At 39.2% G+C, this 24,608-nt stretch overlaps 2 protein-coding genes across 4 annotated transcripts in view; one reads left to right on the forward strand and one right to left on the reverse strand.

The window, feature by feature from the left end:
• The window catches only part of dytn (dystrotelin), a 16,860-nt gene extending 7,632 nt beyond the window's left edge, over nt 1–9,228 (forward strand). For both annotated transcript variants that reach the window (XM_088606792.1, XM_088606793.1), the window contains 11 exons: nt 284–369; nt 999–1,099; nt 1,415–1,486; nt 2,489–2,652; nt 2,986–3,097; nt 3,815–3,960; nt 5,348–5,528; nt 5,665–5,741; nt 6,719–6,878; nt 7,798–8,308; nt 9,085–9,228. In XM_088606792.1, the coding sequence (XP_088462918.1) occupies nt 284–369; nt 999–1,099; nt 1,415–1,486; nt 2,489–2,652; nt 2,986–3,097; nt 3,815–3,960; nt 5,348–5,528; nt 5,665–5,741; nt 6,719–6,878; nt 7,798–8,308; nt 9,085–9,185 (1,711 nt within the window). In that variant the 3' untranslated portion in view covers nt 9,186–9,228. The remainder of the gene's footprint in view (nt 1–283; nt 370–998; nt 1,100–1,414; nt 1,487–2,488; nt 2,653–2,985; nt 3,098–3,814; nt 3,961–5,347; nt 5,529–5,664; nt 5,742–6,718; nt 6,879–7,797; nt 8,309–9,084) is intronic.
• A 3,756-nt stretch (nt 9,229–12,984) lies between these two features.
• LOC148648819 (protein FAM237A-like) lies at nt 12,985–23,723 on the reverse strand. Of its 2 annotated transcripts, XM_088606801.1 has the most exons (4): nt 23,275–23,723; nt 21,987–22,280; nt 20,177–20,576; nt 12,985–14,475 (listed from the first exon to the last, which is right to left on the reverse strand). In XM_088606801.1, the coding sequence occupies exons 3-4, from the start codon at nt 20,559–20,561 to the stop codon at nt 14,327–14,329; spliced, it is 534 nt and encodes a 177-aa protein (XP_088462927.1). In that variant the 5' UTR covers nt 20,562–20,576; nt 21,987–22,280; nt 23,275–23,723; the 3' UTR covers nt 12,985–14,326. The 2 variants fall into 2 exon arrangements, with proteins under 2 accessions (XP_088462927.1, XP_088462928.1); XM_088606802.1 differs by lacking the exon at nt 23,275–23,723 and having other exon boundaries at nt 21,987–22,506.
• Nucleotides 23,724–24,608: the final 885 nt, after the last annotated feature.

Here is a 24,608-nt window from a genome sequence, read left to right on the forward strand (position 1 = left end):
AGGTTATACCACTAGTGGGTTTGCTAATGGATTCTCCTGGGGTGGAAAAGATTAATTTCCCTGCTGAGATCTGTCATCAGTGATCAGTACTTGGACTGTCCTGTTGCTGACCTGCTTTTTCAGAGGGTGTATACAGTAAGTAAGATGAATGACTCATTAACTTAATAAATAGGTACCATATAATATCCTGTTTTCTAGCATTGGAATGACCATTTTACTGAAAATATATGAACTCTTGATAATTTTGATGCAAAGTAAAAACAAATATTAATGATTTTTTAAGGGATCGCACTGGCTTCATTCCTCTGAGATCTATGGTCACGGCTTTAGTAGTGTTCTCAGGAGAAAAGCTCTCTGCAAAATACACAGGTAAGTTAGTCAAACTAAAAACCTTGTATAGGGTTGTTTCCTCTTTTTAGGTAATGTTATCTGTGAATTCTACAACTTGCACGCTTGATAGTTCTGTACAAGCATTGTTATCCTTGCTGGTCAATGTGCCTGATTAATATCGGTGGGACATCTAATTCATTTAGTAAAGCAGAGACATCAAAGAGCTACTTGTTTTTTGTCACTGTTTCTGTATATGTTTTTGCACCAAGACACCAGATCAGATTACTTGTACTGTACGTGTAACACACTTGGCAAGTAAAGTGATTCTGTGGTTCTGATTCATATTCTGATTCTGATCATGCAGGTCCTATAGGCTGCAGATCTGCAGGGTTTTTAGCAATAAAAAAGTGATGAATAAAGTAACGTTGATATTCTCACTCTTCAGATGGATTACACTACAGGAGAGAAGAAACATTGTGTTTATTTTCAAGTTTACAGCACTGTAGCCCGCCAAAGCCACCGCAATCTGAAATTTGTTGGATACCCTAGACATCAAGACTCTTTTTTTGTTGTTGTTCTTTAACCAGACTGTGGTGATGATTTTAAGAGGTGTATGCATCTAACCTTATTTCAAAAAGCGTTTATGGTCTTTTGATGCTCGGCTGTAGCTCTGTCGGAACTGGCTGTCCAATGTAGTGTCAGTCAGAGTGTCCCCAGTGCTCATGTGACACGAAGTGGCCTGAGGATTCTCTTAGAGGACCTTAAGCAGGTATGACTCTTTTAAAACTTCTAAATCGGGTAGCGTCGTTCATCATTTGCCATTTTATAGTTTCAGAATATCTAGTTTGCAATGCATATACTGTAGATGACAGTTTTATGTATTATTTAATAAATATTGCAGAGTATGAGTTGAGACATGATATGCTGTATGTAACATAACATAATAAACTGCATTATGCTATGTTAATACCTAAGTTTGTTCAAGTTTTTTTAATACTTTACTTTTCCATGGTGATAGATCCTCTTATGCTATAATTGTAAACGTATCCTTTCATCATTGTCTGCTCTCAATATCTTCATGCAGATACCAGGGTTAGCACATGAGAGCAATGTCTTTGGCTCAGTGGAGAGTGCGGTGCGTTCCTGCTTTCAGGGGGTAGGTCCGACTCGTTAATCCAAAACATTTTCTGCAGACCGCAACTGTCCCTGGTGGTATACACTATTAAAAGCTAAATTGCAGGCCCAATTCGCCAGACCCCTTATTAAAACTCGGAACAAAATAAATTCATCGACGTTATAGAACAACTTTGCAAGTTTCGAATTAAGCACAAAATCACGAACTTCTTGAAAATACTGCAAGTCACCATGTTGTCGCGAACCTGCTTTCTAGTGCGCATGAATTGTGATGTGATGCCAACCTTCCTGCTCACTAGTCACTAATGTCATGTAGGATCGAATAAGTACAGGTTGTGCAGAACACATTTCACCGCAAGAAATGTTCCAACATGATCTGCCGGTAGTAAGCAGTTTTGTCAGCAAATTTTGTCTTGAAATCCAGAGCAATATTTCTATTGGATTAATAGAGATGTATTTATCTTCCGCCTCTGGACGTTTTGTCGCCTCGTTCTGAATCCCAGATTATGGCACTGCACATACTGTACCTTGAAATTTTATCAAGTTTTGTGATGCAATTAGGTGGTTTTACAAGTTACTACAGTATGTGCGTTTTGCTTTCATTGTGGTTTGAAATGCCCTCATTCATGCTGATTCTAACCCTGAAATATAAAAATAGTGTTGCAGTTCCACTTTAATTGTATGTACTGTTGATATAGATTAAAGGATTTATTGGGAAACAATATAATCCTGACTGGTTGTCCCTCATTAACTCGTTTTTTAGAATGAGAATTCTTTGCTTAAGTAATTCAAGGTTGTAAACAGTTCAGCTTTACTGTCACACACAGACCACGCGGTGAGCGCTCCCTGCTGGTCCCACTAAAACTTCTTCCAGCAGCAACCTTAGTTTTTCCCAGGAGGACTCCCTTCCAGGTACTGGCTAGGCTCACACCTGCTGAGCTTCAGTGGGTTGCCAGCTGTGAGTTGCAGGGTGAAATGGCTTATGTTGTTTCAAAATTGTTTTTTATCGTACGTGTCTTCTCAGGTTCTCACTGCTTGGATCCCGGAGGGCAAGTTTGTGGAGTGGTTGCAATCAGATCCCAAGTTTCTTCTGTGGCTTTCCACCTTGTACAGGATATCTGCCTCCGAAGCTGTCACCCATCACTCCCGCTGTGACATCTGCAAAAGCTTCCCCATGTGTGGGCTCAGGTCTGTTTCCTTCATCTTCAAATAAAAACAAACTCAATTACATGGAAAACTGGGTGAAAACCATCAACATGCACTTTGCGTTTGCATCGCCTTCAGTTCTGTATTTCACCGTTGTTTTTAAAGGTACAGTACACCGTCTACAGATATGCTCTCATTGCAGTCCTTAAAATACTTTTTTTTTACAAATCTATAAAAATGGCATTTCAGTTTATAGATGTAGGGATGCAAGGAGTCACAGAGGACTTCAGTGAAGGTTTGAGGTGACTTTAATTAGAACGACGTGATATTTCATTAACGCTCCGATTTGTTTTTTTCGTCGTTCCACATTTTTAGGTATCGATGCCTGAAATGTCTGAATTTGCAGATTTGCCAAGTGTGCTTCTTAACTTGTAAGACTACGAAGAAACACAAAGAGTCTCATCCTGTAATGGAGCACTGTACACAGGTGAGATATCGCACTTTTCCATATTAAAACTAAGAGTATGTAGTAATGGAGGTCAGGGTGTGATGTTACCACACGTAAGAGAAATTTGCCTAATAAAGCCGGGTTTGTTTTAAGAATGGTTACAGAACAGTACTTACAATCAACTAGAATCTGGATATTAACTGTGGATAAGAACATGAAGAAAAGTTTCCATAATGAGATTGAATAAAACTTAAAGGGCACTCCACACCGATAAGAGTGGAGGTGGCTTGATTTGAAGTGCTCCTCTATATCTTTTTGATCCAAGAATGGTATTTATTTCTTAAGGTCAGGGTCTCACTTTTAACTTTATAATATGTCCAACATACTATACATGTTTTTTTTTTAAAAGCATCGCCTGTTTTTAGCCCTGCCTCCACCTTCTTTTCCACCTTGGTTCTGAGTTTCCTTTGGCCTTATTTGAACAGGAAGCTGAGGTAACCTTGTAATATACTGTAAGACAAAAACTGCATCCACTAGTCAAAGTATTAGGAACCATTAATAGTCAAAGTCTCAGTAACTATTCATCCATCTTCTAACCACTTCATGCAGTTATCTTACAGTTCACCCATTTCTCCAGACAATTCTGAGGATTTTGCTTGACTGGGAAAGTATTTCAAATCTGCCTCATGCTGCCTTCACACACTGCCTTCTATAACACCTTTGCCAGTGCTCCTCTCTCGTCCTCTATCTCTGCAGCCCTCCTTGAAGGAGACTCTGAAAGTGTTCACCCGCACGGCCCGAAACAACTTGCTCCCCAGGCGCTGTAGACAGAAGGAGGCTCACAGAAGAGAAGCTCTGTGCGTGGTGGAGAGCGGGGCGCCCTCTCCAGATATCCAGCCACCGTGAGTCCATGAGGATGAGTGGCATTTTCTTGAAAACAAGCCGTTTGTTGCTACTGTAGCTGTGTAGCCAACATGGAATATACTGTATTTATAGCAATATTGCACTGACACTGGAAAAAATGCAAATTGCTGCAGTTAAAGAAGGGAAATCGCGGTGGTGAATACATTTTGATTACAATAATGGACAGCTGATTGCAGGAAATTGTTTGGTATTGTAATAATTAAAGATCTAATCCATGAATGATTTTTTGAAACAGTCACAATATATTAGATCACTTAAAGGTGCTTTTAAACCTGTGTTCTTGTTTCAGTTCAAAGCAAGCTCTTTATTTTTTCTAAATTGGCTTTATTAGTCACCAATTGACCTAAAACCTGAAGGCGCAGGGCTGGAGACCACAGGTTTAAATGTTACGACTAACTTCCAGGTATTTAGTGGTACATCTACGCAATATGCCATATTTTTTCATATTGTATTGTTTTTATCTTTACAGATACAGATTTTATTCATTTCTATATGTCATATATTATGACATAGGACATATATTATGTCCTGAACAGTGAAAATTTTCATTTTTAATTTTACCTTCCTTTGGTATGCATGTTGCATTGGAAATGATCATTAACTATAAACTGTAATACAAGGTTCAGTTTTATACTTTTATTTACAAGTAGCCGGTACGAATTAGTGCAGGAATGCATAGAATGATATTCTCTTATCTCTTTTTCCCTTTTCAAGTCCTCAGTCAGGATACTTGTGCATTCACCTTAGTTGCCTCGCCTTTATTCAATGTCTATTCATACTGTAGCCCACTCTCAAATGCCATCTCTATCGAAAAGGCTTTGATGATGGGCTACATCTTTAAGGCTCTGGCTTGACTAGCCATGCTGCGTTTGAATAATTCCTCTTCTTCTGGAACAAAACATCACAATAGAGACAGACGTAACAAGAACTTGCATCAGATTTGGTAGAGAACCTTGTGTTTTTCTTTATTGCATTTCAGAAACAATAAAATGTACATTATTCATTCCCACTCTAAAGGGATAGCCTTTGAGTTTATCCTTGAGTTTCTTTGTCTTCTTTGCAATCTCTAGTCTTTGACTTTTGCAGATTCTATTTCTTCATTTATTCATCTACTTTGTTTCTTTTGGGCACAGAGAATTCATGATGTTTCCTTTGTTTGTTTTTCAAAATAATGTATACTCTACCCAAAATGCTAAGCTTCTGTTGTTGTAGCATAACACTTCAATCTTAGTTTTACCTTTCCAGAATTCTACTTTGGTGTCGAAAAACAAAACAGCTCTCTCCTGGAGCTGTGTGAAGCACACCGGGTCATTCCAAAGAACATCTTCAGTTCTCTACCATTTGCTCTGCCCTTTTCTGTTTCAGAGATCATGTTCAGGCCCAAACAGACCCTAAACACAGCTCTCCATCACATGTCTCCCACTGCATCGAAGAGGTTAAGCTTAAACATAAAGGGATCATTAAAAAGGAACTAAAAACCACTCAGACAGATACAAAAAAGCTACCAGAATCCAATCATCAGCCAACAGGTTCACAGCAACACCAGGTAAGCTACTGAGATATTGGATAAGTTGCCCAATTTTTACTGGTGCTGCTGTATTTTGATTTGAACCAACTAGACCTATTGTCAAAGTTTCACACAGAATATACAATAAATGTGTATTTTGTTTTGTGGTACACAGAAAAAGGTAACAGCATATCTGAAAGATCAACTGAATCGCACACAGGCTGCTGTCAGAAGTTTGCAAAGGGACAAATGGTTAGTATTTTTGTACTTTCATTCTACTGCTGCTTTCATTTAAATGAAAAATGGAAAAAGTAGCCAGATCTGGTTCTCAGTGGTGTGCAGAGTATAGTGCTGTACTATACTCTATGTGCTACAGGTCTGACAAAAACATTATCCATGCAAAACTAGGGAAATGTATTGAATTGATCCAGTTAGGTCGACAATGTGCTTAATGAGGGGCTGAAGTGCTATGCTATAAAAACTAGAGAACAGAACATAAAGAAGAAAATCAAACTTATTCATTTGTTTGCTAGTTTGATCCCTTACTCTAGAGCAGTCATTCACTACTGGTCATGGAGATTGACAGCTAATTGATAAACCTTAGCAAGGAAAAACATAGAGACATATACAGTATAGAGCCATACATGTATATGTAAGAAAAAAACATACATAACATTGAAAGATCACTTTCTGTAAATTTATTTTTGTCATAAAACACAGCCATGACATAAAAATAGTATCTGTGATTTGTGGGAATCCTAAACCTACCCTAACTAAGGATTTTGGTTAGGGATCAGACTTTCTTCAGAGAGTTTCCACAATGTTCCAATGCATTTCAGCGGAAAACCTACTCCACCACTTCAAAATACTAAACTGAAATGACTAAGCACGAAAGAGAATGTATCAGCAATGGTAAAAATGTACAGTATTTTGTGATAATTAATCTGGTATTGCAAATTTCATGTTGAATGGTGTTCTCAATGAGCATTGCTTAACTAGGGTAACAGTCAGGAATACCCAATCAAATATGGCTGTATTTGATAGTATACTGTACTTGTGTCTTAAATACCAAATGCAAGAGTTTGAAAAGTACAATCACTTTCTTTCAAACATTTGCTACACTGTTACAATGCAGTGTATAGTATATAGCTTAAGCAGTTTTTTAACGTTTAGTTTTAGACTTTAATGATTTCTCTAACCTTGACTATGGTTCGCTCTTTTGTACATAGTTATCTGGAACATCAGGTTCTTCTATGGAAGGGTACCTCTCAATCTGAGCACACATCACTTAAGGACATGTGCGGTCAGCTTGAAGCGAAGATGGAAGTCCTGGCAGAGCACAATCAGAATTTACAAGACGAGCTGGCTCGGGTCTATCAGACAATGCAGGTCAGGCAAAAGCCACGGAGGTTTTTATACCTTCCTATTCTTCAGAATGTCTAGAGCTTAAAGGCAAACTTCGTCGATTTTTTTAAGAATGTTCATTTTATTTCGTTGGCTGTGCTTGGAATAATTGTATCTGAGGACAGTATGGTGGCACAGCAGCTAGCATCGTGACCTCAGAGTGCTGGAGCCCTGGGTTCAATTATCTGCGTGGCATTTTTATGTTCTCATTGTGATCACGTGGGTTTCCTCTGGGTGCTGCAGTTTCCTCTACCGTCCACACACATGCTGGTAGGTTTATTGGCTGGCAGGTTGATCAAAAATGGGGCCCTGGTGCGTGTGTGTTCAGGTCTTTCTGCCCTGACGTGGACTGGTGTCCTATCCAGTGTGTACCCTGCCTTGCGTCTGCTGGAAGCTTCCTGTGACTCCTTGTTGGATAAAGGAGTTAGAAAACAGATGGCTACATGGAATTGTCAGATATATTAGTAAATGCACAGTGCCAAAAGAGGTATTGAAGAATCTTAATTCATAATCTTTAGGTCTATGTGGCAGAGCTATGTGTTTCCTTGCTGTTAATGAATTGTGAGTGAGCTGGAATGCCACAAGACAGCATCTGATTGATAGCTTGACAATGCCTCAACTTAACCCTGTTGCAGTCTTCTACTTTCACTACAGTAAAGAAAAAGCATGTTTCTGTCAAACATTAAGAAGCATTTTCAGAGCAGATGAGTAGCAAGTCTCCTGTACAATCTCTAAAGTGCTTGTGGTGTAGGATTGTGTTTTAGATGCTAAAATGTTCAGCTTAGTTTGATACCCTGCAGTTGTACTGAAGGGGTGAAACTGAATCATCAGCTAATTTGACCTTGTTGTGTATTATGCTATGAGTCAAGTAATCTGAGATTTCCTTTCCTTCCTTTTCCTTTAGTTGAACCAGAAATTCCCCCAAAGCATTGTATCGGCTGCCTCTCTGCCTTATACGTTAAGGAAAAAGGTGAAAAATACACAAGCTGTTAACTCACAACATCTAAAACTCCTGGAAGAAGTCAAGGGAAAACCCGGCAAAAATAGTGACAGGGTGGAGCCGTCTCCCGAAACGGAAGAGCCAGCCCAGAGACAGTTCCGCATCACTCTCTTGGATAAAAGAGAACGCACAACCGGTGACTCAAGTGCCACAGGCGCTGCAGTCAGGATAACGGAATGTCTTGGAGAAAGCGATTCCCGAAGCCATCTGAGACAAAATCCTCCAGATGTGCATAACGAGGATAAGATGGCAGCGTCAGTTCAGGAAGAAAAGTTCTTGCCGGACGCTGCAGATGAGAAAGGGCCATCACGCACTGACTCAGCCAAACTTGGAGAAGATCACAATCGTGACGAGGACGATTTGTTTGAGCTTGTGCAGCAGCTTAAAAAGGCCCTTTCTCTTAAAGTACAAACAGGTATTTGTTTCTTCTGACACTCGAACTGTAGCAAACACTGTAATATACTGTACATGAATATTCCTATTAGGAACTGTCCGAGAACTGTTCCTATTTCATGACTTGTGCAAATAACCTTCTCATCCCCTTTTTTGATCAGACTCCATTCTCGAATGTTCAGTACAGTTCTTGATCAGAACGAATGCAATGTTAGGACATACCAACCACGCCATTTGATTGAAATTATTTAGTGTTTGTTTTCCTGTTTCTTGTATTGATGCAGGTGAACTAGTGATGTGCTGTAGAGACATTCACTAATGCCACTTTACTGGGATACTGGTTTCCCATTTCAGCTCAGTCCATTTAAATAACTGCCTTTTACAGTACATCCTGCTATTTCTGCACTGTACCAGTAATAGTGATGACAGCAGGAGACCCAAATGTCTTTCAGCTTGAAAGAATGAAATAAATAAAAATGGAATAAAAACTGGGGACCCAATTTAGAACTCCTTCTGGACTCTGTGAGAAAATTGCTGAAGTTTTATAAAAAAATGTCTCCCTCCAACAACATGTACTGTAAATTGCATGGATTTCCACTTGATTGTTTTTTGTGGTTTAAGTGCTTACTAGGAACAAGTGTCACACAGTCAATCCTTTTCAGTTTTTTTATATTTTAAGAGTCCCTTTTCTATAAAAGAAAGGATAGCATTAATATTTCTGAAATTATGAAACAGTCATCTTCAGCTGAAACAGAAATATTTTTTTACTCCATGACCGTTGTTTTCTGTCTTTTGCAGGATCACACTCTGCAACAAAACAGGAGCTGATAGAGGCAGCAGAATGTGTGGGAGATGCCATGTCTCATCTTGTCGGCAAAGTGTCATACAAGCTAACCTAACTGTACTGTTAATAAACCTGATGCCAAATTGGTAGCACTACTACACTGACACTGTTTTTATAAGTGGAATATAAATGATATATTGTTCATTATTATTCAATGAAACTAAATAATATCATCGTTAAACAAATCAGCACTATTATCATCAGTTTAGAAAGCATATATTAGTCTTCACATAAAGTAGAATAAATATTTTTCTTCCTTTCAGTTTTAATTAGGCTGCTCTTAGTAGTTTCAATGTAATAGTCAATTATTTTAGAAAGCAAACATTTTTTTTAAAAAAATTAGGGCATCATAGTCAGCCCAAAGAGAGGCATGAAAATTGCACAGAAGGACAAAACTCTAATTTCAAGACACCTTCAAGAAACTGATGAACCGAGGTGACAAAACATGACATTAAGTGCTGAAAACATGCTCACCTCAGACCTAAAGAGTCCAAGTGAAGGTAAACATGGCCTAAATAGCTTATCTGAGATATAAAGGAAGAGAGTGTTTTATTGACTCCCTAAATGTGCCCAAAGTTCAAAAAAGAGTCAATCGGGATTGGGGTGCAGCCAAAAAATGATTTTAGAGTTGCCAGGAGGGAGATAGAGACAAATATTGCATTAGAACAGAAATAATACAAAGCATTTTTCCAATATTTTTGGAATCAAATATTTCCATTATGTGACATTTGGAGATAACAGAACACATGTTGAAATACTGTACAACAGAAAAACATCAATAAAGTGTCACAGGTTATAAAATTATTAAATCCAGGTTTTACAGAGGCTAGAGTAGGTAAAATCCCAGGCCCTACTCAGGGAAATGTGACTAGCACATTGGAGATGCACAGTAGCACCAGTTTATAAAAAAGGACATACAGAACTGATATTTCAATCCATCTTACTTTTGTCGCACATAAAGGTTTGGAAAAAAAAATAGAAGAATACTTAAAAAATGATGGCATCTGAAGAGAGCCTTGAAGTCTACATGAAGAGTAGTCCTTGTGAACGAGCAGCAAGGATAGTACATGAAGCCAAAACATGCAATATCATATAATATTTCTTATATATTATACAAGAAAGCTTTATTGTAAGGCTCCTCATAAAAGCTTGATTCTCAGATTAAAAGCCATAGGAATCCACATTAATGTATGCAAATTGCTGCAAACTGGCTAACAAACAGGAAATAACACATCACGATAAGGGACACAACTTTGTAATTGGGAAGATGCAGGTGCTCGGGGATGTGTAGCAGAGCTGTTGCTCTTTTTGATCCATATCAGTGATTAATATAATGATATTATATTATAAGGAGTTAAATTTTCAGAAAATAGATCATTCAGAAAATAGGGGTTAGCTCCAAACTGAGCCATTGATGTACTGCGATGAAGAAGAGACTGGGCACACACTTAATGTATGTCACGATCGTAAACCCCTCCTCTAAAGGACGGTCCAGCCCTTCCTTGTTCTGTACTCGTTCCCTGCACCTGCCTCTAGTTCCTGACCCCCCGTCCTATAAAAGCCAGACGCTCACTCCATTCCGGGCTCTGCATTGGTTCCTGTCCCGGACTCGCCTGGTCCCGTCAAGTTTTTAGTCCTTGTTCCTGTCCCGGTTCTGACCCGGTTCCTGTTTTAATCCCCTTCTGTCTTCGTCTCGGATGGACCGCCCGGCTCTGGACTTTTGCCTTGTCTCGGATTCCCCTTCGGACTCAGTTTTGGACTGTTTGCCTCGGCCACACCTCCCCCGAACACCAGCGCACCTTGGACATGCCCCGTTTTCCTTCCTTCTGCATGCTTTTTCCCCATGTTTTCCTCACTCTAACCCGGATTGTGTCGTCTGAATAGGGTCCAGAAAGAACGCTTTCATTACCACTTACACGACTTTCACATACAAAAAGGATCAGGGTGCTCTTATAGATGTTTTTCATGTACTCTCCAATACAAGGTGGGAAAGCTGTAAAAAATGCTTCAGTTTACAGGACTGAGTGTGAAATTCACTGTATACCCAGGAAGCTCTGCTAAGAACTAATAAACAATATTGTGTTCAGTTTCAGTTTTAGTTACCATGCTAAAAAGTATGTTATATCTTTAAAAGAGCAATAAGAGTGATTTTAGTCTTCAGGAATTGTCATAAACAGACATTTTGAAGAGAGCAAAATCTCTTTGGTCTATGCCTGGGACAAGGGAGATACTGTAGAGAGGAAATTGGACTCAGGTGAATAAAATCCAGATCGGTAAAGATAGGGTGAATCCAGGGATTTTCTAGGAGAATTGCATACTTAGTAGTGGAAAACAAACAAGGGTTCACATTTGGAAAATAATTGGGAATTCATCTAGGGCTGAAAATGAGGAAGCGTTCTTTACTCAAGGAGTTGTGGCCAGGTAGTTGAGACCAAAACTCTAAACCCCTTTGAAAAACGGCTTACGTTTTAGTTTCACTTACCTAGTCAACTACCGAAAATCAGCAAGCTGTGCAGGTTGGATTCCTCTAGTCTGCCTTCTTCTAATATTCTTCATACTTGTAGCATTAAACAGATATACAATTGGAACATACTGTAACTGGAACAACTGGCTACCATGTTACAATGTTGGACACATTACAAAATGCTTTTTGTGTTTATCCTTTTGGTTTACCATAACTATACATGGTCTTGGATCAGTGTAAGGTAAGTAAACTGTACATATAATTCATGAAGCCAATACACTTGAACATTTGGAATGACATCTAAACACCTCTACTGTGGCTTGACAAGGGTATGAATGCTCTAATATTAAAATGGGATTTCCTGGTCCCGGAGCCTTCCCTGTAGAGCCACTGTACCTGTCATCACTGCTGTTTCGAGTTCAGAGAGTGACCTACATGGGATTAAAGAGGAAAATCCAGGCGTGCAAGATTCCAATATTAAGGCGAGTGGGTTAACAGTTCTCCTCTATATACTGCACTGTGGCCTTGACTGTGTTTTGGCCACATTGATGGTCCCTTCTAAGAATATTGCAATCATCCCATTCTCGGCATTTGAACATGGCTTGAAGATGTATGATGTGGGTGATACTGTGTTTGAGTGGAGGTCTGCTTGCAATTGGCAAATGCACATTCCCATTATTTTCTGTTCGATACGTTGACTCCATTCATTTTGTAACCTGTCTTGCGTATCACCGGAGATGTAAATGTATCAGTGTGTATCAATCAGTGAAACTCTATGGCTCCCACTGTGTGGATCATTGTATGTCCTGCACAATGACGTACCTACAATGGCATCTACAGTATGGCATCCGTTGACTTATGCCTGTCGTTGTGTACCAATCCAACAGTTTGACCACAAAGCCCTTCATGGTAACAGACACTGGTGACCCAAGCTACTGTTCATTGTGAACAATTTGTTTCTAAACCATTCACACCATTATCACTGTTTTTTCAGCAAATTTTGGGATGTTAAAATTTTTCCATTCTTGTTTGAATGTCAAGTGGTTTGACACATTTACTAATTAAAAATCAGATTACGTCTTGGTGTCCTGCACTCTTGTGGAGAGAATCTGTACGTACAGAATGACATGGATGCACTGTTTGTGACTATATATTCACTTAACTTCCTATACCCTCTAGGATGAGTGATTCTCAAATGTTGGGTTGAATGTCATGGTGAGATTGAAGTTATAATGTGTTCATTTGTGGTAAATACCGTATGTGTAATTTTGAGAACATTTTGCTCTGAGTTACTTAATTGAACTCATTTCTTTACTTAGAGCAGGAGTTGGCAACCAAAATAACAAAAAGATATGCTTTTTTTTTAATTCAGTAAAAAATACACTGCATGTGAATCTGCTGTGCAAGTCTTTACTAAAATAGTCAAGCCTCGATATGAATACAAAGCTTTTCGTCCAACAACAGCAACCACTGCGTAACCATACTGCCCAACTTCAACTTGTTTCATTTCATGTCATCCTTTTCATGTTCAAAAATCAAGCAACACAGTCAAAACACAAAAACAATATCCATATCCCACAATGCATATGTTGCACATACTGTATTATAATGGAAGGTGGTATGTAGGTCCCTTTTCAGGCCATAAAGGCTCATGGGGGAATGGGAGGCAAGGACCACCATTTTCTTGACCATCCGACACTGGAGGTGGAGGTTATGTGATCACACTCCAGTTGGCCTATTACCCCCAGAAGGATTAACCCCCGGTACTCATTTGGAAAGCAGGCTGAGTGGACCTGGGAGCCATCTGGAAGGAATTAGAGCAAGCTACTGTAAATTGCTTGCTCCTACCTAGGATTACACCGAGGACCTTCCAGTCAAGAGCTAGACACCCTTGCTGTCTGAGCCACCATGGGTCCGGGGGAAGGTGGGGAGTTATCTAATGTTTCAAAATCATATGTCATTTGCAATTGAAGATACAAATTGTATATAGAATCAAAATTCTTTAGCAGGGTATTGATGAATGTGTTAGAAACTATGAAGGAGTTCTTAGTCATTTGCGTTGCCAGCCCCAGAGAATATAATTTCCAGATTTAAGCTAAAAGCACTTCACTAGGAACAACAACACCCAAGATCAAAGCGTGATGAACTATTATGGACCGGATATTGGCTTAACCCGCTTGGCCATAGGACAAGGAGGCCAGGACCCCCACGCAGGATAACCAAGGAGTAGCTGCAGAGGTGGAGTTGGGGTGGAAGTGGGATGCAAAAGTCATACGCGAGGGAGAGTAGGAAATCACGTTTTTATAGTGTTTGGGGGAGGAAGGATAACTGGAGCGATTACTAATTACTGACAGCTGAGTATGATTGAGCATGGTTGTTGTCATCCCTCCTGAACTTTCGTTATAAACTCCATTTCAGAGCTATAACCCAGTACTTCTTGAGTCAAATTACTTGTAAATTCGCTTTCACCCTCAATCCTCCGTTACGTGTTTTTGCGGAAAACCTAGAATCCCATCACATAGCTAAGACCAATGAATCCACTCCCTAGAGTCCCCTCTGTTTAATTTCCTTTAATTACATTCAGCTTCATGCCTGCCACATGAAAGGAACACAAGGAAATAACTGGATGGACGTCTTGACTTCCGAGATTAAAAAAGATGAAGTTCCGCCGCTTTCATTAAAGACAGAAAAGGTCCAAAAGGAGTTACGAGCCCCTTGATGTCTCAAAGGGGCTACATGCTGGAGCTCCTTTTTATGCCCACAGCCCTTGTTATCCGGCCCAGGGTTCCAGGTCCAATCCTGTGCACCTGGATTCCTATCAAGTCTTGGGTATATTCTTTTTCTTTGGAGAAGTTACTCCGCAGGCTCCGGATATATGATTCTGAAAAGCAAAACAAGAACATTTTCAAATCGGGGAAGAGTTTTCTACCATTCAGTTCCATGGGAGGACTTTGACCCGACCAGGTTCGCTGGAGCAAAGACACACAGTACAGGGGATGGAAAAAATTAAGCACCTTGTATTCAAAATGTATCACTAGCTCAAAATCTATTAACTGTTATACTGCTAAATATAAAGCATACAGATCATTTTGATATACAGTATGCAAAAATTAGCCATTTGCATTCCCTTTGAAGCAAGATATAAGATGTGAAAAAAAGGGTAAACTGATTTCTTTCTGCACAAAGACTTATTTTGGTACAAGACATTCCACGCTTCAGCACTTTTGAGTTATGGCAGGGACGGGAGTTAACCGATACGAGATTCCAAGTGCGAGCTGGAGACTCCCTAACCGTGGGAAGAAGAGACCAGCCATTCCAAGTGTTCAAAAGGTCTGGAGAATGTCCGAACACAGGTGACCTCCCCCCATTACCATACAGTAGTAACAATTTGTGTCAGAAACGGCTAAAGTTTGCTACATATACTAGGGGCTTTACAACAATTCTCTGAATAATTCTTCGATCTTATTGTTCCTTGCACGCAATAAACTCAGCTGTTTACATGTCATCTCGGGATCCAGAACTTATTTGTCTGTTACAACACCTGGTACAGACATTCTCAGACTCGGACGGAAAGATTAAAACTATAACTGATTTCGCATTGTCCACGAGCATTGGCTAAGCACAAATAGCCCAGTGCTACTGATCATCCCATTGTATGTTCATGACGTGATGATTCGTTAAATGTACTGCCAGAAAAACATTAAAAAAAACCATGGAAGCTTAATCAAATCAAAATCAAACCAAATCAAAGTTTATTTATCAAATGCACAACAATACAGCGTGCAGCAGTAGTTGCTGGCAATGAAATGTCTTTTCTGCGAGCTCACAAAAATCACAAGAATCACAAAAATCACAAAATCAAGGTGACGAATATTAAGGTTACATAATAATAGACGTAATAGAAATTGAATAAAACTCAATGTATAAGAAGTTATTATGGGTGAACAGCCATTCTTAATTGTACATGCAGTGAAAGGACAATTTGCAATTAAAAATATATGTATATGATGTTATAGTTGATTTTGCTAGCAAGCGTCTTTGATTTTTCAGGCGGTAAGTCAAAGGGAAGATCAATGAAAAAAAAACAAATATTGAGGAAGTGGAAGAAGCAATTCTGGAATGGTTCAATGGACAAAGAGCTGAAGGTTTGCTAGTATCTGCAAAATGATGCTCCAAAAGGCTAACCTGGCAGAATGCTTTTTTGTGAAAAAAAGTCTTTAATCATCGAATCAAAGCCTCTAATTTAACCAGTAGATTATTTTAATCAGAAAGTGCCGTCGATTTTGGAATTTTGCCACTGATCAAGACTTTTATAGTTCATCTTCTTTTTTTTTTAATTCACTGCAGGAATTTACAACACAACAATAGGGGCTGTTGGAAAAGCCTGTTAATGACACGGAGATGATTCATTTTGGTAGACACGGGACGTTCCGAATTTAATTTCTGAATTAAGGAAGAAAGAAATCCAGCTCAGGGTGACATTGTGGCACAGTGTCAGCAAAGCTGTTTGCAGAACTGGGAACCTGAGGTCAGTTCCTGGGGGTGCTACTTGTGTGAAGCTTATATATTGTTACCGTGTACTGTACTTCCCAAATCCCATTTGAGGAGATTAAAATGTTAATCCGCAGAAAAGTCAAAGCTGCTTTTACCCACAGTTCTGCATCAGTTACAGAGATGCAAGAATATTGCTACTCAAAACATTCTCTCTCTTTCCTAGCGTTAATCCCACATCAGCAGGGTCCGCTTGTCGGCACGCCTGTCTCCATTTGGTGGTTTGAACCAAATCTTTGAGCTGACGTTGCCATTAACTGCGACCGAGAATACTCCAACCGGCGTGTCGCTCCGCCTGCCGTCAGAGTGGGGGGGAGGAGAACAAAGTCATGTAGCCAATTCATAGAGGGGGATTATTAGGAGGCCATGATTGGTAAGGGCCAATGGGAAATTTGGCCAGGACTACAGGGTTACACCCCTACTCTTTTCGAGAAACACCCTGGGGTTTTTAATGACCACAGAGAGTCAGGACCTCGGTTTTACGTCTCATCCGAAGGACGGCGCTTATTACTACTCAAAACATTAACCAGCAAGAAAACAGACTGACAGACTTTTTGGATTTACCAGCATGTACAGTAAGCAGTGTATGGGCTGTGCAATAGCTTTCTGTGTTTTTTTATATACTATGCTGTGCTTAAATCCAGCATAGCCTTGTCTCTATTTTCCTGGTTAATTGAGATTTGGCTGTATGATGTCGTGAAAAATATTGTGGGTGAATGAATATGAATACACAAACTTTCACATTTCAGAAAATGTTTTCTACCTCTTGCAGAGTCAGTTCTACATTCACCAAAGTTTAAATCCTATATTGAATATAATGTAGAGATCCTAAACATCTCTCAGAATAAAGGCGATCAACATCTGACAGGGAATCATTTGGGCCTGTGCATTTTCTGCCAATGCATTAGAGTCTTTGAGGACAAACCTTGCTTTAACCACAAAATAATTTAGAGATGGCTTTTGGAAACACTTTTTGAAAACAGAACTTTGACACATCTGTGAAACACTAAGAACAGAAATTCCACAGTTAAGAACTCAAAATCTATTATTGAAAACTATAAGCACATTGTGAGTATTTGGGCATAACATATTAACTGGGCCAAAACACAAAGTAAAACTGAATGCTTAAAAATTTTAACAAGTGAAGCCTAAAAATTTCATTTCTACCAAACATTTCACAATGATTGAAAAAAGCATGAGAGACTTTGATCTTCTGGATTAAGAAGGTCTCTTTCTCCATTTGTGTCTTAACATTATCCTAACTGAAAACTGTCTTAACTGAAATAATTCAGTTAACGCAAGGCAGAATTCTAAATTGTCAAAACAGGACTCTCCGTAGATTCACATATACCCAAAAAGTAGTGAATCAACACAATTTAGAGTTCAGGCAAATACAGTGGTCTGTTATTCTGGTTGGGAAATATTGTACTTCATGCCTGAAGTGGTGTTTAGGAATGTAGCAGGAATCATTGTGTTTGATAAGCATATTGTGGTGACACAACCAGTCACCTGTCTCCAGGTTATCCTGGAGAGCTGAAATCACATTTGATGCATGCCCTGGGTACCTGTTTTACTTTAACAAAGGCTGAAATTCTATATTTTGATCTGAAATACAAATTTCATTAGTACACAGCAAACATGACAGATTTCTCTTCACTGTCCCTGCACACTCCTGCACTTTCACTATCTATGATATCCAGAAATCTTTTGCATATGCTGTATATGACTCTGTCTTCCACCATTCCCGAACACTCTTCTGACATGGAATTGATAGAAGGTGTTTTAAGAAAATGTCATTACATTTGCCTTATTTGTGTTTCATACTGTGTATACAGTATATCTGTGTTTCAGATCAGTCTTATATGTACAGCAACTCAGAACTATTCCATGTGTCTTATTACTACAGTACTGTATTGGGTTCTTTAAGTGTTATTTTTTATATTGCACTATTCAAGTTTTAAAGGCTTTGGCCTTTGAAGGCTTATATTGTAAATCACTATTGTATGTTCCAGAGCCAATTTTAAACCAGAGGGAGAGGTTGTAAAAGGAACAATTAGGACAAAAAGGTATTAGAACAGGGTAATGTAAGTGGACAGGTTTCAGTCTGACGTTAGATTCATAAAAAGACAATACACAATCTCAAACTAAACGCTCACATTACTTTGAATATCTACTTCTAATTTCAGAATTAGCTTTTGCTTAGAATTGCTCTTGAATGAAGAACCTTATCAAAAGTCTCTGCAAATGTAACATAATTATATGAGCAATGGGTATCCATTACAATTGGTGCTCGGTCAAAGAATAAAAAGTTAGTCGTGGATGATACTCTAGATCCATACTGTAGTTAATGTCAAAAGACATTAGGCTGCAGAATCAAGTGGGAACTGGTCAGAGTTTGGCTCCCAAAGAGGCAGAAGTGAATTGTGTGCCACTGAAAAATTAAATCTCCGCCATATTCAATGTGTGCTCTCTGCAAGGATTTCTGAGTCTAAATGAAAAAAAGAAGTTTCCAAACACAAAAATATTTTTTAAAGAAATACCTGAGTCACTTTTCTAGGTGAACCGTTATAGTATGAATGTTTCTCACTCATTACCCATGAAGCATGGATAAAACCAATAATTTTATATATGGAATTAAACAATATAGGCATAGCTTAAACCAACCTAAAAACATCAGATTATTCAACATGCACATTCAACATACCGTAGGTCCAGACAGACCTGTCAGGACTTTTAATGTGCCCGTACATATTGCTGTACAACAACATTTTGGAGTTCTTTTTCTATCAGTATAATACAATACAAGAACATTTCTTACTTGATTTACACCAAACAAAAATTCAAGCCTCAAAAGGTTAAAGATATAGGAAATCAATATCCCCACTACAATAGTCATTGCTGTGCTTGCTTTCAAGTTAACATAATATGTTTCATAAATACAGTGCCTCCAGAAAGAATTCTACCCCTTAAACAAATGAAATACTAACAAAGATATTAAATACATTCAGGAGGAAGGATCCTAATCACGTTCACTTCTGCTCGCCTGCGTATATACTGGACTAGTAGTGTCGCATCCTGTACTTCCCATAGTGAATCCCTCCTTCTTCCCCATCCAAACCCCTGCAGCAGCTCCCTAGCTCATTCCTTGCAATGCTGAGGGGGTCTGGGCAGCCTTACCCTCCCTGGCAAGGCTGTTAATTCCCTCAGCCAGGTGAGCTACGCCAAAAACACTCTGCCTAACTTGTCTCCTTCTCACATTTAGTAGGATCCAACCAAACTGCTGGATTGCAAATAACGTTGTGTTACGACAGAATTTGCCATGCAAACTGAAAAGAATGCATGAAAAACCAATTCGCACACCGGCTTCTGTGAATTCCCAGATTTGGGCATCCTGACGATTGTATCACAGAGTTGTATAGAGAGCTCCTTGATCTTTATGGTACAGTTTTTTTTTCTCTGACAGACATTGCCAACTAACGGACCTTATACAGACAGGTGTGTTTCTTCTGAAATGTGTTAACCACCTGAACCCACCACAGGCGCACTCCATTCCAATTTTAAAGTGACTGCACAAGGAAAGTTGATACCGCACCCGAGCTTGATGTGGAGTGCCATGAGAAAGATAACAAATAATTATCAAATCAATACATTTCAGAGTCTTCCTTTAAATTAACAGTAATTTGCATTGATGAGGGACAAAATTCCTATATAAATGTATTTCTATTTTTAAGACACAATGCGTTCTGAACAAACTCCAAGGGGTGTGTGTATGTGAATACATTCCGAAAGCACCGTATCTTAAAAGTGCAAATTATTGCTTTTTTATTACAAGTGTGATAGAATCAAGATATATTTAAGTCATTTGGTCAAGTAGACTTTGCATTTTTCGACTGAGAATTGAGTTGAAGGGAAGATTAAACCAGCTAAACTTTGTTATCATAATTTGAATCCCCTTTAAGCCTTTTTACTCCTTCACATTCCACATAAGGTGAAAAAAGAAGCATGTTTACAGTATACTATGGTCTACTTACTGTCTGTCACCAGAGAGTGGAGGGCTGTTATTTCCTGTTTCCCCTCAGAGAGATGCCTGCGACCCAGGCCATGGGTCCTGGAGAGGACACAGTCCACATAGATATCCCAGAAGACTTGGGCCAGGTCCCAGAACAGAGCTCCGTGCTTCAGGTTGTCCGAGGACTTGAGGTAAATCATGAAGTCCCAGAAATCTGGGACTGTGTCTGAGATACGCGGTTTCCTCATCTCTAGCAGGAGGGCTGAGGACGACTCCCAACACTGGGGGTCAGCCCGCCCCAGAGCCAGGGGGTCGATCAGACCATGACACAAGTGTGGCCGGACACACATCGTTCCCATGACCAGCAGGGTGTGCATGAGCCTGAGGATACCACCGGTACTGTCCATTGGGGAGCTAAAGACCTGCAGGGGAAAGAGCACTATGTTCTGAAACATAGAACGTCATCTGCTGACAACACAAAGCATGTGTGATTCCACATAGTAGTTCTAAGCAGACATTTTAGCGTCAAAGCATGGGACAGTGACTTGTGGGTAAAGTAGACATCCATGTCCTAAAACAGGTTTTGAATGCCCTGGCTTCAGACTTTCTTGACCTAAACACTTTAATGCCATTAAAAGGGTTTGGAATGAGCTTGACATGAAAATAATATAAAAAGCTACAGTAGCAACAACAACAGAATGCTGTATTTGGATTGAATGGTCTAAAAATGAAGACACCATTCTTCAATCTGCATGAATGATATAGAGGGATTTCCCTGACTTTAGTCCGCAAGACCTACAAAGTATCTCGATCTTTTATTGACAAACTGTTTTGTTTCTAAAATGTAGTAGAAAGTTTAATGCTAAACAAATAGCCGTCGAGTTGAAACTGTGGAAATGGCGAAACATTCCACTGAATAAAGAAATGATTATGCCCACAGTATAACAGTACACAGTATGTGTATACTTTGTTTTCATGTAAAAATGTGTGCACATTTGTCGCAATTGTTCTAAAAATATCCCCAAAGTTATCGTTATTGCTTTCTCTATTTGGGCTACAGCTAAACTGTTGAATTCACAACCGTGGTTTGCTTGGAAATCAAATAATAGTTATTAAAGCAACAACAACACATAGCCTTAAAACCCTTTGAAACATTACATCGAATTCACTCAAGTACTTGCATACAGTACCTCATAAATGTCAACTTTAGCTGCCTCTTATTTAGAGTATACGGACGCATACATGAATTGTAATCCACTACACAACGTAGTGTTGTTCTTCAGTAGTCCTGTTACATTAGCTAAGTGCACCGGAATTTAAATTAGTATATCAAATAAATCAGAAATCGATCAAGGCAGTTATCGTTAATTTCAGTGTACAACAGGTAAATAGAGCCAAGCCTGTGAGTCTTCCTCACCTGGGCAAACGAAGATTTCAGCTATTCACTCTGCGCAGTGTGAAAAAATGTTTGGAAATTACACAACTCTCCATTGTGCTGGAGAAGATCTCAACTACAGTTCAAAACGTTTTGAAAAAAGAGCGAAATTAACATTTGAATTCGATTTTCGCATGTTTAAGCAGCCTAAACAAAGTTTGTGAATACTATAAAGTCCTGGGTATTTTCATTTAAATATTAAAACTTTCGAAGCACCAATTATCCTTTAATCACAATAAAATACGCAACACAGTACTGTACATCTATCGATATTGCATCTGATACAGTACATCACAACATTTCTGCTACTTTTAATTTAAACTTTTCTCTACTTCCAGTTTTGTCTGCTTAAATTACGTAGTTGCAGTATTAAAAAAACAACATTTGAATGGCTTACCTTTGTACGGTGTGATAGAAACGTGCCTTACTTGAACCCGTCCCTGCGTTTGATCAGGCTGTCGCGGAGTTTAAAGGCAGCAGAGATGCCGAGTTTAAGAAGAGGGTGTGTACACGTAGGTTCCTCAGCGACGTCAGTCACTTCGCAAGATGTACATCAGTTCGTTATGAATGTCGTCCAGGTGTCTTTTTTGAACATCAGAGCTTTCTCTCGTCATCCCCATGATATGTTTCTTCAGCCTCTGGCGTGACTTCAAACAAAACTTTTCCCCTTTTCATATCATTTTTTTGCTGTCTGAAAGTGTTACAAGAGAAAGTTACACATTTCTTGTTTTGTAATCAAAATAAAGCGACAAATGTGTAAAGCATATGCGGTTCATTCAGATAACTTTTACACAGGATTTACAGCTTTCTTTCTACTTAGAAGAATAATTGCTCAAACTATTATTCTAACACGAAAACAAATACTGGCATACAGTACGCTAATAAATTACAACTTTTTTTTTGGACCAGTTTGATGTTTGTACTTCAAACACATTCAGACATGTAACTGTATTTTGTAAAAAATATGTCAAATTTATCCTCAGAAAGGTCACTGCTACTCTCTGGTTCCTGCCAGTTTATTTTTGTGTGTTAGAAAACTGTAACTGTACACTAAAAGAGACAGTAGACAGATGAGGGGGCATTCTTACAGTATATTACAGAATGGCTTTAAAGGAAAGAATTGAAGCAACATAGTAAAGAAAAGAGAGGAAACTAATCAGTACACTTCTAATAACTGCTCATTCCTGGATTTTTCGTGATGTAAATTTAAGGTTTTACAAGTCACTGTGAACATTTTACTTTTATGGTGGTTTGAAATAAGCTCATCGATGCAGAATTTGTCTAACCGGGAAACCTTTCTAACTTTGATCTTTATTTCTCTATTTCTGTGATTTTGATTTTTTTTTTACCCTGTTTTTACCCAAAACACTGTTGGTGTACATGGGCACAGAAATAAATCGTTAGCCTTATATAGATACATTTCTAAACACACAGTAGTTTATAAATCAATATTTAATACATGACGTAAGTGTCATTGAAGTTACATTGTGTCATGAAGTTGCATTAATCATCAACTTGAGTTCCAAAGTCCATTACAGTGCACAATGCATCCAAATACAAAACAAAAACGTGCTTTTATTATTGGTGGTTGGCATTTTTCACCCTAAAATAGAAAAATACTACAGTGCAAAAACATATTTATGCTTGAGGAGGGCAATGATGACTCTTTGCTACATGAGCCTTACCTGATCTTGAAATCCTGCTGAAATGCCAGCAACCATATCACCCTGCAACTCACCACTGGCAGCCCACTGAAGCTCAGCAGGTGTGAGCCTGGTCAGTACCTGGATGGGAGACTCCTGGGAAAAACTAAGGTTGCTGCTGGAAGAGGTGTTAGTGGGGCCAGCAGGGGGCGCTCACCCTGTGGTTTGTGTGGGTCATAATGCCCCAGTATAGTGATTGGGACACTATACTGTTAAAAGGCACCGTCCTTTGGATGAGACGTAAAACCGAGGGTCCTGACTCTCTGTGGTCATTAAAAATCCCAGGGCGTTTCTCAAAAAGAGTAGGGATTCTACCCTGGTGTCCTGACCTAATTCCCCCCTGTCCTTCACCAATCATGGCCTCCTAATAATCCCCATCTATGAACTGGCTTCATCACTCTGCTCTCCTCCCCACTGATAGCTGGTGTGTGGTGAGTGTACTGTCTCATCATCCAGGTGGGGGCTGCACATTTGAGTGGAGTGTCCAGAAAAGTGCTGTATGAGTGTAAGGAATTAATTAACCCTCCGAGCCTGAGGAGAGGTCCCCCCAAAAGGGAAAGGGACACCAGAAGAAGGAACATGATGTGCTGCCACTCTTAGTAAAGGGGGTGTTGGTAGAACCTCCCAAGATCTCTGTGGATACCACCACTGGTGTCCCCAAAGTTGCCACCAGTATTCTGGACCATTCAGTATTAATTCCAACACACACTGCTCATTTCAGACACTGTAGTGAAAGCTGGCATATTTACACTCTAACTGAAATGCCATGTGCATCAGAAGCTAATTACATTCCCATAGCAAAAGCATCTAAGTGTGCTTGGAGCCTTAAGACCGAGCTGTTAGACATTTATGGCTACTTTTATGGAGCATAAAGAAAATGTTGACTAAAGTTCAGTCTTTCAGTCACAGATGTTTCAGTGATGTAAAACACCGCAGTGTTGCGGCTGATGACAGAATTATACACCCTAGTACTGGCACCGTCAAACTTTAAATGGCAAAACACCCAAGAAAATACTATGTGAAGCACTTAAGATTATCCAACAATTACATTTATTTCCTCTAATAGAACTACTATTACAGGTATATCAAAAGTGGTAAATGTCCCCACTAAGGTCAAAGTCATTTTTGTTTTAGTATCTTAGCAATAGTGCATTTTTAAATCGGGGAAAGAGTATCAAAGGTACTGTACACAGCCTGGGTTTTGACCAGCTTTACTGAGACATTAGAGGGATTTGGAACAGATTACATTTGATGTTTTTCCAAAGTTCAATTATTTCTAGTTCAGAAAGTGTTTCACCTGTGACCAATGAGGATTT

Source organism: Lepisosteus platostomus, chromosome 14 (assembly GCF_059453375.1).
Source record: "Lepisosteus platostomus isolate fLepPlt1 chromosome 14, fLepPlt1.hap1, whole genome shotgun sequence".
Lineage (NCBI taxonomy): Eukaryota > Metazoa > Chordata > Actinopteri > Semionotiformes > Lepisosteidae > Lepisosteus > Lepisosteus platostomus.

Coding starts and splice junctions, on each gene's coding strand:
- LOC148648819 (XM_088606801.1), bottom strand. CDS start 20,561: ATGGACAGTACCGGTGGTATCCTCAGGCTCATGCACACCCTGCTGGTC. Junction 14,476..20,176: donor CCACTCTCTGGTGACAGACA/GTAAGTAGACCA, acceptor TTTGCTTTTCAG/AATCATATATCCGGAGCCTG.